The sequence below is a fragment of the Xyrauchen texanus genome, chromosome 22 (genome assembly GCF_025860055.1).
Source record: "Xyrauchen texanus isolate HMW12.3.18 chromosome 22, RBS_HiC_50CHRs, whole genome shotgun sequence".
In the NCBI taxonomy this organism is placed as follows: Eukaryota; Metazoa; Chordata; class Actinopteri; order Cypriniformes; family Catostomidae; genus Xyrauchen; species Xyrauchen texanus.
This window is the reverse complement of record NC_068297.1, coordinates 43,172,957-43,191,808: the sequence shown is the minus strand read 5'-3', so window position 1 is coordinate 43,191,808 and position 18,852 is coordinate 43,172,957. Positions and strand designations below refer to the sequence as shown.

General features: G+C 41.2%; 1 protein-coding gene across 1 annotated transcript in view; it reads left to right on the top strand.

The window, feature by feature from the left end:
* Positions 1 to 18,407, top strand: part of LOC127662092 (protein unc-79 homolog) — a 119,689-nt gene extending 101,282 nt beyond the window's left edge. Inside the window, exons 49-51 of the mRNA XM_052153064.1 lie at positions 17,225 to 17,302; positions 17,506 to 17,547; positions 17,712 to 18,407. Coding sequence (XP_052009024.1) covers positions 17,225 to 17,302; positions 17,506 to 17,547; positions 17,712 to 17,900 — 309 coding nt within the window. The 3' untranslated portion in view covers positions 17,901 to 18,407. The remainder of the gene's footprint in view (positions 1 to 17,224; positions 17,303 to 17,505; positions 17,548 to 17,711) is intronic.
* The last annotated feature ends 445 nt before the right edge of the window (positions 18,408 to 18,852 follow it).

Here is an 18,852-nt window from a genome sequence, read left to right as displayed (position 1 = left end):
TTACAGGCCTCCAAAATACTCTCCAGCCTTTGCTGAGGACTTTACAGAACTGTTATCAACAATTACCTCAGAGTTTGACTGTTTTGCCATTGCTGGAGACTTTAACATTAACATAGATAATGCAGAAAACAATATGACAAAAGAAATCAAAACTTTTGATCTGACTCAGCATGTACATGGACCCACACACAATCATGGACACACTCTAGATTTACTTATCAGTAAGGGTCTAAACATTTCATCGATTGTTATTAAGGATGTAGCACTGTCTGATCATTTCTGTATTTTCTTTGATATATTGATCTCTCCTGCCATTGAAGCTAGATCTGTGTCTGTCAAGAAGAGATGCTTAAATGAGAACACTAGTGTACTATTTATGAAGGCTATATCTTTAACACCAAGTATATCTGTTGACTCTGTTGATTTTCTCCTTGATTCTTTTAACTCAAAAGTTAAAAGTGTAATTGATGATATTGCTCCTGTGAAAGTCAGGAAGAAGAATGGCAGACAAAAGGCACCTTGGAGAAACTCAACAGCAGTGCAAAATATGAAAAGACAATGCAGAAAAGCAGAGTGCATGTGGCGGAAGACAAAACTTGTAGTCCATTATAACATCTACAAAGACAGCATCCATGCTTTTAATATGGAACTAAGCAAAGCTAGACAGACTTTCTTCTCGAATATTATAAACAGCAACTTAAACAATACACGCACTCTTTTTGCGACTGTAGAGAGACTGACAAACCCCCCAAGCCAGATTCCCAGTGAAATGCTCTCAGACAGCAAGTGCAGTGAGTTTGCTTCTTTCTTCTCTGAAAAAATCAATAATATCAGAAAGGTGATCAGCACATCCTTGAGTTGTGCTGGGGTCAGACAAATCAAACCACAACCTGAGAAAGTAGTTACTATGTCTGATTTCAAAGAAATTGATGGTAAAATTTTGGAAGAAACCGTACAGCACCTTAAAACATCAACCTATGCCCTTGATGCACTTCCCACATCTTTTTTCAAAAGTGTGGTCAAACTGTTTAGAAGCAGATCTCCTAGAAGTGATAAACTCCTCACTTCTCTCTGGGAGTTTTCCAAACTCCCTGAAAACTGCAGTTGTCAAGCCCCTCTTGAAAAAGAGCAATCTGGATAAGACCATATTAAGCAACTATAGAACGATCTCAAATCTTCCTTTCATAGGCAAGATCATTGAAAAAGTTGTCTTCAATCAGCTGAACAAATTCTTGAACTCGAATGGATACTTTGACAATTTTCAATCTGGTTTCCAATCGCATCACAGCACAGAGACAGCGCTCATAAAGATAATAAACGATATTCACTTAAATACTGATACAGGCAAATTATCAGTACTGGTACTACTCGACCTCAGTGCTGCATTTGACACTGTTGATCACAACATACTTCTTGACAGGCTGGAAAACTGGGTGGGGCTTTCTGGGATGGTCCTAAAATGGTTCAGGTCATACTTAGAAGGGAGAGGTTATTATGTGAGTATAGGAGACCATAAGTCTGAGTGGACGTCCATGACATGCGGAGTCCCTCAAGGCTCAATTCTTGCACCACTCCTGTTCAACCTGTATATGCTCCCAATGAGCCAAATAATGAGAAAGAACCAAATTGCTTACCACAGCTATGCAGACAACACACAGATCTACTTAGCCCTATCACCAACGATTACAGCCCCATTGATTCCCTGTGCCAATGCATTGATGAAGTAAACAGTTGGATGTGCCAAAACTTTCTTCAGTTAAACAAAGACAAAACTGAAGTCATTGTCTTTGGAAACAAAGATGAAGTTCTCAAGGTGAATGCATACCTTGACGCTAGGGGACAAACAACTAAAAATCAAGTCAGGAATCTTGGTGTGTCTCTATAGTCAGACCTTAGTTTCAGTAGTCATGTCAAAGCAATAACTAAATCAGCATACTATCATCTGAAAAATATTGCAAGAATTAGATGCTTTGTTTCCAGTCAAGACCTAGAGAAACTTGTGCGTGCTTTCATCACCAGCAGGGTGGATTATTGTAATGGACTCCTCACTGGCCTTCCCAAAAAGACCATAAGACATTTGCAGCTCATACAGAACGCTGCTGCCAGGATTCTAAGCAGAACCAGAAAACATGAACATATCACACCAGTCCTCAGGTCTATACACTGGCTCCCAGTTACATTTAGGATTGATTTTAAAGTATTATTACTGGTATATAAATCACTCAATGGGCTAGGACCTCAATATATTGCAGATATGCTCACTGAATATAAACCCAACAGATCACTCAGATCATTAGGATCACATCAGCTAGAAATACCAAGGGTTCACTCTAAGCAAGGAGAGTCTGCTTTTAGCTATTATGCCAGCCGCAGCTGGAACCAGCTTCCAGAAGAGATCAGATGTGCTCCTACAGTAGTCACATTCAAATCCAGACTCAAAACACATCATTTACTGAATGAGCACTGTGCCACTGTGTGTCCGACTGTTTGTACTGTATTTTATTCTAAACTGTTTCAATCATCTTATTTTTTTATTCTTATTTTAATCTCTTCTATGTAAAGCACTTTGAATTACCATTGTGTATGAAATGTGCTATATAAATAAACTTGCCTTGCCTTGCCTAGGCTACAAGATCCAGTTCTCAAAAGTCTTGTGGACAAATGTTGATTATGTGTTATATGGCCTTATTTCAATTACTTAAACATTTTAGTTTTTTCAAAAACCATGCATAAATGTTATTTTCTCAAAATACAAACATGTACACACATGTTGCTCACATATTATTGTAGCCCAGTTTGTGTTGAATACAGTGTTATCAGACTTTAGCTATTAATGTGTTAATAAGCAACTGAAAAAAGCACAATTGTCAAGGCATGTCAAAACTTCTCCAGTGCCCAAAACACCCTCAGACCCCAAAGGGTTAAACTCTGGATTTAGTCTGAATGTAACTCTTTTTGTCTCTTTCATTGCATCTTACAAATAACTTTTTACTGCATGAATTATAATAAAAGGTTTTGCATTGTCAGTCTATTTAGTTTTGCTTGCACTTGGTGTCTCAAGAGTTTTAAGAGCAAAGATTACATTCTCCTGGTTCAGCTGACAGGTACAGAAGTTGTGAAGGCCACGGTAGTAGGAAAACACTGCTTTCTTCAGGCTTTTGTGAGCCGGGACAAGGAACTGTTGACACTACTTGGTGATTTAGTTGGGCAGTGGAAGGAACACTTCTGAACGTGAATGACATCCTCTGTGGGATGGGATGGAGGTCTTGGGGGGAGGGGGGATCATTGCCCATTGTACTGGCAGAGGTCATTAAAAAGCTTTGAAGGGTGGACAAGATTCGCCCTGAGATGCTGAATGCCCTGGATGTTGTCGTGCTGTCATGGCTGACATGTGTTTTCAGCATCCCGTCGAGATCGGGGACAATACCTGGGGATTAGTAGATGGGTATATGTGTTCCAATTTTTAAAAAGGAGAATTGGCGGGGGTGTTCCAATTATTGAGGATAATACTTCTCAGAGTGAAACACTTCCCCAAGAGGAGAAGTTGAAGCATCTCTTGAACTTGTTCAAAATTAAGGGTAAGCTAGTGCATAAGATCGATAGATGGATCAGTGCAGTGGCTGCAATAATGCAGTTGTTTTATCAGACCGTGCGGGTGAAGAGGGTGCTTTAAGACAAAGTTCTCAATTTACCAGATAATCTATGTTCCAACCTTCATCTATGGTCATGAGCTTTGAGAATGAGTCAAAAATCACAGATATTGGCATCCAAAATTAACTTAGCTTAGCAAGTCGTTACAAACATTGTTTAAAAGCAGCTTTACAGAAAATGAAATGGTAAAATTTATAAAGTATCATCATTGTGTAGTTTGATGAAATATGATTGTTCATCATGTTTAAAAATAAGTAATTAAATAATAATTGTATTATAACCCCAGTGAGCAGCTGATGGCGACTGTGGCAAGGAACACAAAACTCCATAAGATGTTGATTAATGGAGGAAAATAATCTTGGGAGAAACCAGACTCACTGTGGGGGCCAGTTTCCCTCTGACTAACATCATGAATATAATGTAAATATTACTCATGTATAGTGCAAGTTATGCTTTAAATGATTAAACTAAGTAAGTGTTAAGGGTCAGTGTTTAAACATAGATTTAGAATAAACTGTAAGATTAATGACTAATGTCTTTGAAGTCAATCCTGGATTAACTGCAGAAGTTCATATAGATGCAATTGTCATTTGTTAGTTGGCTGATGAAGGGTTTTGTTGGTAATTGATAGTCTATGCATTCCATTTCAAGAGTGCATTCCATCATTAGACCAAGGTGATGCAGGCAGAGTTCATCCCTCAGGCTATTTCATGAGACCTTTCATGTCTTATTGTTGGAATTGATATCAGTTCATCCTCTGAAGTCCATCATAATAGACTGAAGTGATGTTTGGCTGGCATCGGCAAGAGTTAGTTGTCATGACTCAGCGGCACGTAGCAGTGTATCTGGCCGGCTATGGTAACCTCAGGATATGAATCCTGAGGTTGAGACAGGGAAAAAAATAGAACAATATTAGCGTAGATGCCATTCAATTTATTGGAGAGTTATAAATCATGATCAATGTTTCTGGTTTCTGGTTCCAGCTAACTAAAGCAGCCTAATTGTGGGTTGCAGGATAAATTAGGTGTATGCCTGACTAAATAGATGAGTCTTTAGTCTAGACTTAAACTGAGGGAGTGTGTCTGCATCTTGAACAGTGTTAGGGAGACTATTCCATAGTGTGGCAGGGCAGAGGGCGGAGCCGGGTTGTGATTATACACACCCAGTCCCTTATCAGGCTAATTAAGCCTCCGAGAGGAATAAAGGCCGATGGCAGACAGTGGTGCGATAAGAGCGAGAGATAGTTTACGGACATGTCCGTCATGTGTGTGTTTGTGTCTTCTGTTTAAGTTTTATATTAAACTATTATTTATATTGAAAAGCCAGTTCTCGCCTCCTCCTTTCCATTGACTTCTTTACACTGGCGCCGAAGCCCGGGAAGGAGGAGGGATGCCCGTCGTGGAGTCCTCGACACCGCCGTCCACCCAGGGGAGCGCCGCTGCCATCCACCGGGGAGGGAGTAGACCGACTGCCCGGACGCGGTGAACAGCCGCCATCTGTGAGGGGAGGAGGGAAGTGTTCCCCGACCGCCTGGAGCGGTAGGGCTGCTGCCAGGGGCGGAGGAGTGTCCCCACGAGTCGCCGAGAACACGGAGGGGCGTTCTGACTGACGGGGGTCGTGAGTCTGACTCCGGTCCGCCCTGGGAGAAGTGGCTTTCGTCCGCCTGAGAGGGTGGAGAAGTGATCGAGGACCATGCGACGGTGTATCGGAGAACCAGCGAGTAGGTTTTTTTTTTTTTTCATCTCTCTCTCCTCTCTCTCTCAGTGCCGCTCTGCGTTGGCCTTTTCCCTCTCGTTAAAATTTTAGTGTTTTTTTTTTAGGGGTACTACACTGTTACAGAAAGGACCCCCCATGACTGGGGCTCCCCAGCCTGAGAGATCGAGGTAGGAATGTGGCAGGGCGGTGGGCGGTGCCGTGTTGTGATTATACACACCCGGTCCCTTATCAGGCTAATTAAGCCTCCGAGAGGGATAAAGGCCGATGGCAGACGGTGGTGCGATGAGAGAGAGGTCCGTCATGTGTGTGTTTGTGTCTTCTGTTTAAGTTTTATATTAAACTATTATTTATATTGACACGCCGGTTCTCGCCTCCTCCTTTCCATTGACTTCTTTACACGTAGTTTAGGAGTCAAATATGAAAAGGATATTCCTCCTTTTGTGGATTTTGATATTCTAGGAACAATTAACAGGCCAGAATTGATCGTGATGGAATATAGCATGGTAGGAGGTCACTTAAGTACTGCGGAGCTAGACCATTCAAATCTTTGTTTGCAGTTAATAGAATTCTAAAATGAATATGAAATTTAACAGGTAGCCAATGTAACGATGATAAAATGGGGCTAATATGATCATATTTCTTGGTTCTCGTCAGCACTCTAGCTGCTGCATTTTGAATCAATTGAAGTTTATTTATTGATCTTGCTGGACATCCTCCCAGTAATGCATTACAATAATCTAGTTTTAAGGTCATGAGCGCATTAATTAGTTTTTCGGCATCAGCAACAGAGAGCATGTTCGTAATTTAGCAATATTTCTTATGTGGAAGAATGCTGTTCTACAAACATTTGTAATTTGATTTTCAAAGGACAGATTGGTATCAAATATAACACCTAAGTTCTTCACTGTTGAAGATGATGTAACAGTACATACATCGAGAGTCAAATTATATTTTAGCTGCTTATTTTTAGAGTTTTTTGGTCCAATAATTAGTACCTCTGTTTCGTCAGAATTGAGTAGAAGGACATTTCTGGCCATCCAATCTTTGATTTCATTGATGCACTCTGTTAATTTGGAGAATTGTGAAATTTTGTCGGGTTTCGAAGAAATATAAAGTTGGGTATCGTCTGCATAACAATGAAAACTTATTCCACGATTTCTAATAATATCTCTAAGGGGAAGCATATATAAGGAGAATAGCAGAGGCCCTAAAACTGATCCCTGTTGCACTCCATACTTTACTTCTGTTTGAGTTGACAATTTCTTGTTTACACAGATAAAGTGGTAGCGGCCTGCTAAATAGGACAATTGCATAATTTTAATTTTATTTCTGATGATGTAAATTATCTTTATTATATAATAAATTATCTTATTGCTTACAGTGCATCTGGAAAGTACTCACATTTTGATATGTTACAGACTCATTCCAAAATTGATTAAATTAATTATTTTCCTCAAAATTATGCAAACAATACCCCATAAAGACAATTTGAAAGAAGTTTGTTTGAAATCTTTGCAAATTTATTACACAAAAAAACAAAAAAATCACATGTACATAAGTATTCACAGCCTTTGCCATGACACTCAAAATTTAGCTCAGGTGCATCCTGTATCCACTGATAATCCTTGAAATGTTTCTACAACTTGATTGGAGTCCACCTGTGGTAAATTCAGTTGATTGGACATGATTTGGAAAGGCTCACACCTGTCTATATAAGGTCCCACAGTTAACAGTGCATGTCAGAGCACAAACCAAGCCATGAAGTCCAAGGAATTGTCTGTAGACCTCCGAGACAGGATTGCATCGTGGCACAGATCTGGGGAAGGGAACAGAAAAAAGTTTGGAATCACCAGGACTCTTCCTAGAGCTGGCCAAACTGAGTGATCAGGGGAGAAGGGCCTTAGTCAGGGAGGTGACCAAGAACCTGACAGAGTGACAGTCACTCTGACAGAGCTCCAGCGTATCTCTGTGGAGAGAGCAGAACCTTCCAGAAGAACAACCATCTCTGTAGCACTCCACCAATCAGGCCTGTATGGTAGAGTGGCCAGACGGAAGTCACTCATCAGTAAAAGGCACATGACAGCCCACCTGGAGTTTGCCAAAAGGCACCTGAAGGACTCTCAGACCATGAGAAACTAAATTCTGTGTTTTGATGAAACAAAGATTGAACACTTTGGCCTGAATGGCAAGCGTCATGTCAGGAGGAAACCAGGCACTGCTCATCACCTGGCCAATACCATCCCTACAGTGAAGCATGGTGGTGGCAGCATCATGCTGTGGGGATGTTTTTCAGCGGCAGGAACTGGGAGACTTGTCAGGATCAAGGAAAAGATGAATGCAGCAATGTACAGAGACATCCTTGATGAAAACCTGCTCCAGAGCGCTCTGGACCTCAGACTGGGGTGAAGATTCATCTTCCAACAGGACAATGACCCTAAGCACATAGCCAAGATAACAAAGGAGTGGCCACGGGACAACTCTGTGAATGTCCTTGAGTGGCCAAGCCAGAGCCCAGACTTGAACCCGATTGAACATCTCTGGAAAGATCTGAAAATTGCTGTGAACCGATGCTCCCCATCCAACCTGATAAAGTTTGAGAGGTCCTGCAAAGAAGAATGGGAGAAACTGCCCAAAAATAGGTGTGCCAAGCTTGTAGCATCATACACAAAAAGACTTGAGGCTGTAATTGGTGCCAAAGGTGCTTCAACAAAGTATTGAGTAAAGGCTGTTTTTTTTTAATACATTTGCAAAGATTTCAAAAAACTTCTTTTACGTTGTTATTATGGGGTATTGCTTGTAGAATTTTGAGGAAAATAATGAATTTAATCCATTTTGGAATGAGGCTGTAACATAACAAAATGTGGAAAAAGTGAAGCGCTGTGAATACTTTTCGTATGCACTGCATACTTGTATCCTGTCCTCTGAGTAACACCAAAAACTTCACTGTAAATTGTAGCAACACCTCCTCCACAAGGCTCATGTTTATAACAATAACCTGGGGGAGTAGACTCATTTAAACAAATGCATTCTTCCGGTTTAAGCCAGGTTTCAGGCAAACAGCATATTCAAAAAATTATCTGTAATAATTTCATTTACAATTAGTGCTTTGGTAGAAAGAGATCTGATCTTTTTTACAATTAGTGCTTTGGTTTAGTAGCCCTACCTTTATATGACGTTTATCTAGGTGATACAGTCTCTATGTGTTGTAGATTATGTGACCTGTGTGATGTCTCAAGGCAGCTAGTAGATGGATGGTAAGCCATTCTCTCTGTTTTCTGACCTGGGCCCCAGTTAGTCAAATACTATCATTATTAAGACTATGAGCCAAATTACTAGAGAGGAGAGTGGCACCTTCCCTGGAGAGATGGAGTCCGTCTCTCTTTAGCAGGTCAGGTCTACCCCAAAAACTCTTCCAATTGTTTATAAATCCTATACTATTCTCCAGACACCACTCAGACATTCAGCCATTCAGTGACACTAATCTACTATAAACCTCATCACCACGACGAGCAGGGAGGGGACCATAGCATACAGTGTATTCACACACCTCTTTAACATTATCTTTTGTGATCTCCGACTGGTGAAGCCAGACATCGTTAGTGCCGACATGAATAACATCTAAAAAAATCTAAATCTATGTTTAGCATTAGCCAGCACTTGTAAATTTGATCTGATTTCAGCTGTCCGAGCCCCCAAAATGCATTTAACAATACTGTCTGGAGACTCTATTTCACATTCCTTACAATCTGACATGGCTCCGCAGGGCTTTTTCAATATGATTCTCAGGGGGAGCATCACTGAGTGGGGAGATTCGATTGTAAATCCTAACAAGATCAGGAGATTGGTATCGATTTGCTTAGCAATATGCCACCGAGATGTCACCCAGACCTCTACAGCCGGATCCAAAGTGTGTGTGTGTTGCTCTCTGTACTGCCCACATCCGAAACAGTATCTACTGGCTTCTCTTTCTCACTGACCTTCACTAGCGTTTGGATGCTTGACTAAATCTTTACATCCCATTTGATCCCATTTGAATCCCTCACTGCTGATGGTGTTGTGGTGTAGCGTGGCCATATAAGGGGAGGTTTTATATTAAGGTTTATGACTTTAAATGTGTGTCATTTATTCTTAATTTGTTATATTGCTTTCCCCTGTTATCTGTCATTCCCCTCAGCTGTTGTGTGTTGTTCCCCGATCTCTGTTCACGCGATATCTTCGCGTGAATTCATGTTACGTGTTTTCCTGCCACGTAAACAGGAACTAACTGTCATTATCTATTTAAAGAACCGCTATGCCGGTGTTCGACGCTCATTTCCGAGTACGCACATCATACTACATTCATTCATAAATTGGAATACGCTGGTGACTGACCTGGGAGCGCTGAGACGCCGTTCCTCCTGGAGGTATTTCGTTTGGCTCGTAGCCAGGATTACCTTTTATCAGAGGACTTTGGGCATTCATCAATTCATCACTCCATCACTTGATCACGCTCACGGACGATACAAACACCCGGTGAGGCTGATCCGAACACTGTTGATATCTCTGTGCACTCTGGACTTCACTTTTACATGTATATACACTTTGTTTGTTATTATTGTAAATATTATTGGTTTTGTAAATACACTTGGGTTTATTGATTTTTCATCGGTGTTGTTATATTTATTTTCTCCACTCCACAACCTATCATTAGAAACGGTACGGAAGATCCCATAATTAGTGTAAACTCAACTTTAAGATTGGAGAGTGTTACATAGTGGTGGCCCGTACAGGGAACGTGCTGTTTCTATTTGTTGATAGTGTTTTTTTTTTTGTGTTCATAAATATGGCTGAAATGACACAAGCAAATGGTGGAGTAATGAATGTACATACTGGTGAAATTGAGACTGATGTAAATGAGTTAAGGTGTAGCTCTGATTTAACTGAGGATGCTGATTTCACTGCGGGCCCGTTTGTTACCAGACGGAACCCTACAGATGAAATAGCATCTGTTTTGAGTTCATTATATAATTCTGATGAGGATGATGATGATGATGATGAAAAAGAAATGGTTAATATAAATGTTGTACAGACAATGCAGATGGAGATCGATAAACTTAAGGTGGATTTATTGGCTCTAAATGCAAAAATACAACATAATGAACAGGAATTACAACAGTCTGTAGAGAGTTCCCTTAATAGGGAAACTAGTTTCCGGGAGTCAGTGGACGCTAGCTTAGCAGACTTAGATCATTTTCAGAGGTCTGTAGAGAAGTTGGAGAGAGCGGTGGTTGATTGTTTCCTGCGGAGAGATGCTAGATGGGAAAATCAAATGAAAAAAATTAGATTCACCAGTACCCCATCTCGATCTCAAATACAGCCTTTTTACCCTGCCTCTTCCCCATCTACAGCTACTGTCTTAAATACTCCCGTACCAGCTACCAGACGTAAAGTCCCCCCGGTTAACAGAGACAACGTTACCTATGACGTTACTGCTGGAGCACAAAGATCGAACCTGGCTCACCCTTCATGTATGCCCAGTATGTCATCTTTCTGTGGGAAACCCCCTATCCGCCTGGAATTTCCTTCCTTCGGTGAGTCTAGCGAAACATCCGACGTACTCCATTTCATCGAACAGGTCGAAAATTATCTGGCCATTAGACCCCTACCTAGTGTGGAGCTGGTTGGCACCCTGAGTACAGTGCTCAAAGGACCCGCTTTAAGCTGGTGGAAGGCAGAATAAAACAAGGTAACAGATTGGCAATCTTTCAAAGATGCTTTTATGTCTGCTTTTCTCCCAGATGATTACCTCACTGAGGTAGAGGACAAGTTAAGATCTCTGGTGCAGCAACCCAATCAGCGTTTGAGAGATTTAGCCTATGATTACCGAGCCCTCTGCCTCAAATGGAAGCCAGCTATCACTGAAGAGGAAATGGTGAGCCGTATTCTCAATAACATCAACCCAAGGGTTGCGGGCTGTCTGAGAGGCACGGTGAAAACAGTGGAACAGCTGGTGAAGGTGGGCTCTATGGTGGAGAAGGACTGGATGGGAGCAAAAGATTACTGGCAGAAAGTGAGTAAATTTAACAGCAAAGAAACCACAAATAAAAGACCACCTGAACGCCATACTGCTAAAAATCTAGCAGGAGTATCCATTGCTCAACCCCACCCTATGACATCTCTTCTAATAGTGCCTGTGACGATAAAAGGACAAGAGGTGAAGGCGGTACTGGATACTGGGAGCACATACACCCTTATGCAGGAGAGCCTCTGGAGACAGTTAGGAGGGGAAGCTAAACCTGACCCTTCAGCCCCTCTTCAACGGTTCATTATGGCTGATGGAAAGATGCACCAGGCGATTAACAAGAGATCAGTCTGTTATGAGTGGCATGACAAGGTATGCAGGTTGGACACCTATGTAATGAAGGATGCTCACCTGGCCTTTCCCCTTATAGCTGGTCTGGATTTCCTGAGAACCGCTGAAGCCATAGTGGATGTCGGACAATGGAGATATGGACTGAAAATGGGCAAAGGATATGTTTATCATCCATTTCTAACTGCACTTCTAAATCCTCTACTGTCTTCACGACTAATGGGTGAAAACCTAGGCATGACTGCTGCGGTGACTCTCTATTATGCCGTACCTCCAACCTGGAATCCAGCCACATACGACTTACCCACACAAATTGTTCCCAGCTGGGACTCCGACAATCAGGATGAATTGAAAAAGCTGATGGAAAATTGGCCTCATACCACCTCTCAAGTCCTGGGAAAAACATCTGTGGAACAACACAAAATTATACTTTCTGACGAAATGCCCTTGAGATCCAGAGCTTATAGGGTCTCACCCTTCAAGAAGAAGATTATCGATGAGCAGGTAGAACAAATGCTACGGGACCATATCATCGAGCCTTCTTTCTCTCCGTGGTCATCACCTGTTGTCCTGGTCCCCAAACCCGATGGTTCCTACAGGTTCTGTGTGGACTATAGGAGACTGAATAGTAAGACCGTACCTGACGCTTATCCAATGCCAATTATTCACGACATCTTAGAATCCATGGAAGGCGCCTCCTGGTTCAGCACATTGGATTTGCAGTCAGGGTACTGGCAGGTTGAAATGGAGGAAAGTAGCAAAGCCAAAACAGCCTTCATCACCTCCCAAGGACTATTCCAATTCTGCTCCATGCCATATGGATTACGGAATGCCGCTGCCACCTTCCAGAGGCTGATGGAGAAGGTCCTAGCAGAGTTGAGAGGGAAGTTTTGCTTTGTCTATATTGATGACATCATAATCTATTCAAGGTCTTTATCAGAACATGTCCAACACCTGAACACCATTCTACAGAGACTAAACCAAGCTTCACTTACACTAAATATGAAGAAGTGTCACTTCTTTAAGAAGCAGCTGAAGTTTCTTGGACATATAGTCTCAGAGAAAGGGGTGGAGGTCGACCCTGAAAAGACCCGAGCGGTAGCTGACTATCCTCCTCCCAAAGACATTAAAGCTCTCCAACGCTTCTTGGGATTAGCTGGGTGGTACCACAAGTTCATTCCCCATTTCGCCGACATCACAGCTCCATTAAACAACCTAAAAAAGAAAGGAGTTAAGTGGGATTGGACTCCTGAGTGCCAAACCAGCCTGGAGACTATTAAACAGCTGTTACAAGACCCACCTGTATTGATGCAGCCTGACCTCAATCAACCTTTCCAGGTTCATACAGACGCCAGTGATGTGGGCTTAGGAGCCATCATTACCCAGCAAACTCCTGAGGGGGAACGGGTAATAGCATACGCATCACGAACATTGCGTGGACCTGAACTGAATTATTCGACGGCTGAAAAAGAGTGTCTCGCTGTAGTCTGGGCGGTGGAAAAATGGAGACATTACCTGGAAGGAAGACACTTCGACATTTACAGCGATCATGCTGCCTTAACTTGGGCCTTCAACAGTCCTAAAACCTCCTCTCGGCTGACCAGGTGGACTCTTAGGCTACAGCAATTCATCTTCCAAGTACATCACAGAAGAGGATGTCTGAACCTGGGACCAGATGCCTTGTCACGAGTCTGTGAAGCTCCTGAAAGTGAAGGTGTGCCCTGTCTAGCCATAATAAAACCAAAATGTGCCTCTGACATACCCCACACGTTACAGGAAATCTCACAAGCACAAAGTCATGACAATACGGTGTCTCTCCTCCAACTGGCCCAAAAAACCAGAAAGGTTCAGGATAACCAAATTACCTTTGAGGTCCACCAGGGGGTGTTATATCGCCGGGTTCCTGTCAAGAACAATGGAAATAAATTCCAACTGGTTGTTCCTCAGGCATTAATTCCTGGTTTCTTGCACTACGTACACGATAACCCGCTGGGAGGACATCTGGGACGGCTGAAAACTCTGCTGAGGCTCTTGGAGGTGGCGTGGTGGCCAACTGTCCGTAAGGATGTCTGGGAGTACGTAAAAGGATGTGAAACATGTCAAAATACAAACATGACAATACAAAACCCAGCGGTTTCTTACAGCACACACAAGTGACAGAACCAGGTCACACTTGGGGGATGGATTTCATGGGACCTTTCCCGACCAGTAAGAAACGAAACGCTTACTTACTGGTGTTTGTGGATTATTACACCAAATGGGTAGAGTTGTTCCTCCTTCGAGACAGTAAGACCCCTAAGATTGTCAAAATTCTCAGGGAAGAGATCTTTACCCGTTGGGGGGTCCCAAAATATCTCATCTCGGACAGGGGGGCCCAATTCACCTCCAATGTGCTTGCTGAGCTCTGCAAATCCTGGGGAAGCATCCAAAAGCTCACTACCAGTTATCATCCTCAAACAAACCTCACTGAAAGAATAAACAGGACAGTAAAAATAATGATTGCGTCATATGTGGGACAACATCATGAGAGATGGGACCAGTGGTTGCCTGAATTAAGATTCGCTATCAACACAGCACATCATGAAACTACAGGTAGAGCACCTGCTGAATTAATGATGGGCAGACAGCTACATGGTCCACTGGAGAGGTTAATCTTCAAAAACCCCACACCTGACCAAACCTCATATAATATAGTTGAAAGACAGACCATCATGGCAGAGGAGGTAAAGCACAGAGTAGGTGTACAACAATCTAGACAAGCTAGATACTATAATGCCCGACGGAAAGATGCGCAGTTCCAGCCGGGTGATCTAGTCTGGGTTAAAACTCACCCTCTCTCGTCTTCCTCCAATAAATACTCTGCTAAGCTAGCGCCCAAATGGGAGGGTCCAGCTGAAGTATTAAAAAAAACGGGGCCAATAAATTACACCGTTCGCTGGGGAGACCCATGTAAAACAGACATTATAAATGTGGTTAACCTGAAACGCTGGTACGGACGATCTCCTCCTATGCCGAAGGCTGGGGGGGGGGATCTATGTAGCGTGGCCACATAAGGGGAGGTTTTATATTAAGGTTTATGACTTTAAATGTGTGTCATTTATTCTTAATTTGTTATATTGCTTTCCCCTGTTATCTGTCATTCCCCTCAGCTGTTGTGTGTTGTTCCCCGATCTCTGTTCACGCGATATCTTCGCGTGAATTCATGTTACGTGTTTTCCTGCCACGTAAACAGGAACTAACTGTCATTATCTATTTAAAGAACCGCTATGCCGGTGTTCGACACTCATTTCCGAGTACGCACATCATCAAACCCATTCATTCATAAATTGGAATACGCTGGTGACTGACCTGGGAGCGCTGAGACGCCGTTCCTCCTGGAGGTATTTCGTTTGGCTCGTAGCCAGGATTACCTTTTATCTTTGGCATTCATCACTCTTTGGGCATTCATCACTCATCACTTCATCACTTGGTCGTGCTCACGGACTGTCAAAACTCCCGGTGAGGCTGATCTGGTCACTGTATATAACTCTGTGCACTCTGGACTTCACTTTTACATGTACATACACTTCGTTTGATATTATTGTAAATATTATTGATTTTGTTAATACACTTGGTTTATTGGTTTTCATCAGTGTTGGTATTTATTTTCTCTACTCCACAACCTATCATTAGAAACGGTACGGAAGATCCCATAATTAGTGTAAACTCAACTTTAAGATTGGAGAGTGTTACAGTGGTTTCTGCCCATTTTGTGACAAACTCACTCTCAAAGACTTGGAGTTTTTATTTCAGAAGAATAGACTTTACAACTGATGTGTGATCAGAACAACTGATATGTCTTGAGTTTGCACTCGCTTACATAGGTCTCACAAGGCTTGGCTAAAATCTTCCATACATTTTGTTCTGTGTATTCAGTCTGATCTTTTTTAAGAAGGGAACATCTGGAACCTCTTTAAAGGGCCTTATCATATATTTTCTCTAGTGTCAAACCATGAGACTCAAGTTTACCATATTTGAATACCATATGTTGTCACGCATTGCATTCTGTGCGGCCTAATTTTCACAGGCCTCTATAGTCACACACACACACACACGTAAAATACATACATGACCATCAGAAATAATTGTAGAATAAATTGGCATTGATTATACTTGATTAATGTATACTTAACTTGATAAAAATATTCCACAATGGAAGAAGCTATAGTAAACATGTGGCATGCAATGCAGGATGCAATAACATGAGCGGATGCCATGACTTACCGCAATTGTTTGTTTGTTTGTTCTTTTTGTGTTGGTGGTTCTTGAGCGGTGAGGGTTTGAGATCTATGTGAATCCCTTTGCTGTTGTTGTGGTGATTCCTGATCAGCAGAGGTTTGAGATTGATGCAATAATCCATGTAAAACACAGAGAAATCTAATAAGGTGTAACGAGGTGTAGGCAAGTGGGGGAAAAAAGAAAAGAAAACTGGTTTGCATGGTAATATACATGCAGCAGTGGCGGCTCCTGAAACAATTCTCAGGGGGGGCAATTTTTCTGATAATGATTAAGGTGACCCATTCAATGGGTACAGATTTCCCCTCTAGCTACATAAGTTACAGGTGGAAAGCTATGTAAGAAATTAGCATCCAGGAGCCTTCGTCAGCAAAAATGACATGGCTCCGCAATTAATTATTCCACTTATTCATTACTTACATTAATCCAATGTTGTGTGATGTAAAATAGCTAAACAGGACACAGTTTTAAAAAGATGTGTCCAGCAACAACATGGTGGCAGCATATAAGTCAATACCAGAAGCATTTATTGACTGATCTCAAAAGTATTGGCTTACAAAAGCAAAATAAGTTATCACAGTACAAATAATCAAGGGTGTTCTTTCACATTCCTCAACACTGCATAAACAATCTGCATTTCCATAAACAAATGAAATATCATGAAACTAAGCACGCAGTAAAATGGATAGCAAAGGATAAAACAATGAACATAGAGAAATAAGCAATTCTAAGCAGGCTAGCAAGCTACAAACTCAGACTTGAGCAGTGTACAACATGTCGGCAGCAACTGGAACAGGAAGACAAAATACACAAATGACTCTAAGAGTCAGTTTCTCTTAAAAAATGATTTTCTGTAAAGCTGCTTTGAAAAAATGGGTGTTGTGAAAAAGTGCTATACAAATAAAAATGACTTGACTAGATGTGAATGCTCAGACAACACATTACAAGCATTCAATCCCATTGTACAGATTGGGTTGAAACTCTGAGAATGTAACTTGTACTTGTGTTGCATTATGAATTGCGCTCTGACACCTTTCACAATGCAACAACAGATGAAATCGAACTAGTGTGGCTAGAAGCATTTTTTTAATGTACTTGTGTAGAGTTTGTTGCAGGCCTTAAATTGCTTTAAAAAGTCATGGTGAAGTTCACAGTGTTGGTACAGGAGCTCATTCCTGCTGCTGGATAGATGAACTTCATTCTCACTGTTGTATGTTCATGTGTGTTTTTCAGATGGTGGAGATGGTCTGTTTACATGTCATCAGTTTAATGGAAGCATTACAGGAGTGTAACTCAACCATTTTTGTTAAAGTAAGAGTCATTTATTAACATAAATCATACAAATACTGATATTCCATACACCGAAAAGTGTTTCGGGACACACTGGGCCATACACCGAAAAGTGTTTCGGTGTATGGCCCAGTGTGTCCAGAATTTTTAGTATCGGACAAGAAATTTGTATCGAAGGTAACACCTACAGTGTTTTATTATATTTACTGTTATCTTCTGTTCAGCTGATACCCATGTGGCTGCCAATGATTCAGTCTAACTTAAATGTAAGTCTTCTTTCTACATTATATTCAGTTAGTCTAATACAGATTGTTTTATAAAGCCATACAAGCAAACTCTTCCTGTATGATTCTGATCTCTCTCTCTCTCTCTCTCTCTCTCTCTCTCTCTCTCTCTCTCTCTCTCTCTCTTTCTGTCCATCTGTGAGCAGCATCTGTCTGCAGGTCTTCAACTGCGTCTGCAAGCCATTCAAAACCGTGTGAATCATCAGTGTCTGCAGAATCCTGCAGCTGGATCTTTCCCGCTGGCGCTGCGCAAGTGGCTACAGTGCACACAGTTTAAAATGGCCCAAGTGGAGATACAGTCTTCTGAAGCAGCATCACAGTTCTACCCAATGTGATGTAGAAAGCTGTGTGTGTATGTTTGTTTGAATGTGTGATGGATGTGCATATTGCTGTATATCAAATGCAGTTATAGAGACATATATGAATAATGTTAGCCTGCTACAAACAGGGCAGATTTACAAATTCTATAGTATGCATATATCTATTTCAAACCAAAATAAACAGTTCAGTTCAGAGGATTTTTTTTAAACATTAGTTTATTGTGTGTGTTACACTGGCATTTTCCACACTGTCCTGTAAAAATATTAATATAAAGCAAATAACATCCTATATGATCACAGGTGTTCACTACCAAGGAGCTTTAACTTTCAAGATATATTGCAAGGTCCTATAGCCAGTCATTCCAGCCTCGAGTTTCTGGAACAGAACGTCTACAATGTGCATCTCACGTTACTCACATTAACGCTGGACACATTTGGCTTCTGTACTGTGAACAATCATAGAAAATAGTCATAAAAATAAATTAGTGTGTAATTATGTGAAAAGTTAATGGTTACATTTTTATTATTTTGATAGTAAATCTTTTGGGGACCCTTGTTTTGTGTAACACCTAAACTTTGTTTTTATTTATTTATTTATTTGATGGTGTGAAAAAGCAACAATAATAACTTGATTGTGTTCTTATTTTAGCCATTATATTATATTATTTTATATTATGTTTTGCTACAAATAATGATTATCCTCAGTCAGAAGAACTACGTTTTTAATTTGTCATGGTCTTTTTTTATCCATCATATTTTTTCTTATTTCCCGATAAGTATATTCCATTTGTGAATATGACATCAGCTTCCATACACGTGAAGATACTTTTACAAACTATTTCAGTTTAGAAGCTTACAGAGCTTCTTTATTAATGTTGTCAAACTCCTCTAATCCACACCTAAAGATAACACGCAGACAAAGAAACAAAATGATTTACTTTCCCAAGTAGATCAACAGGCAAAAAGA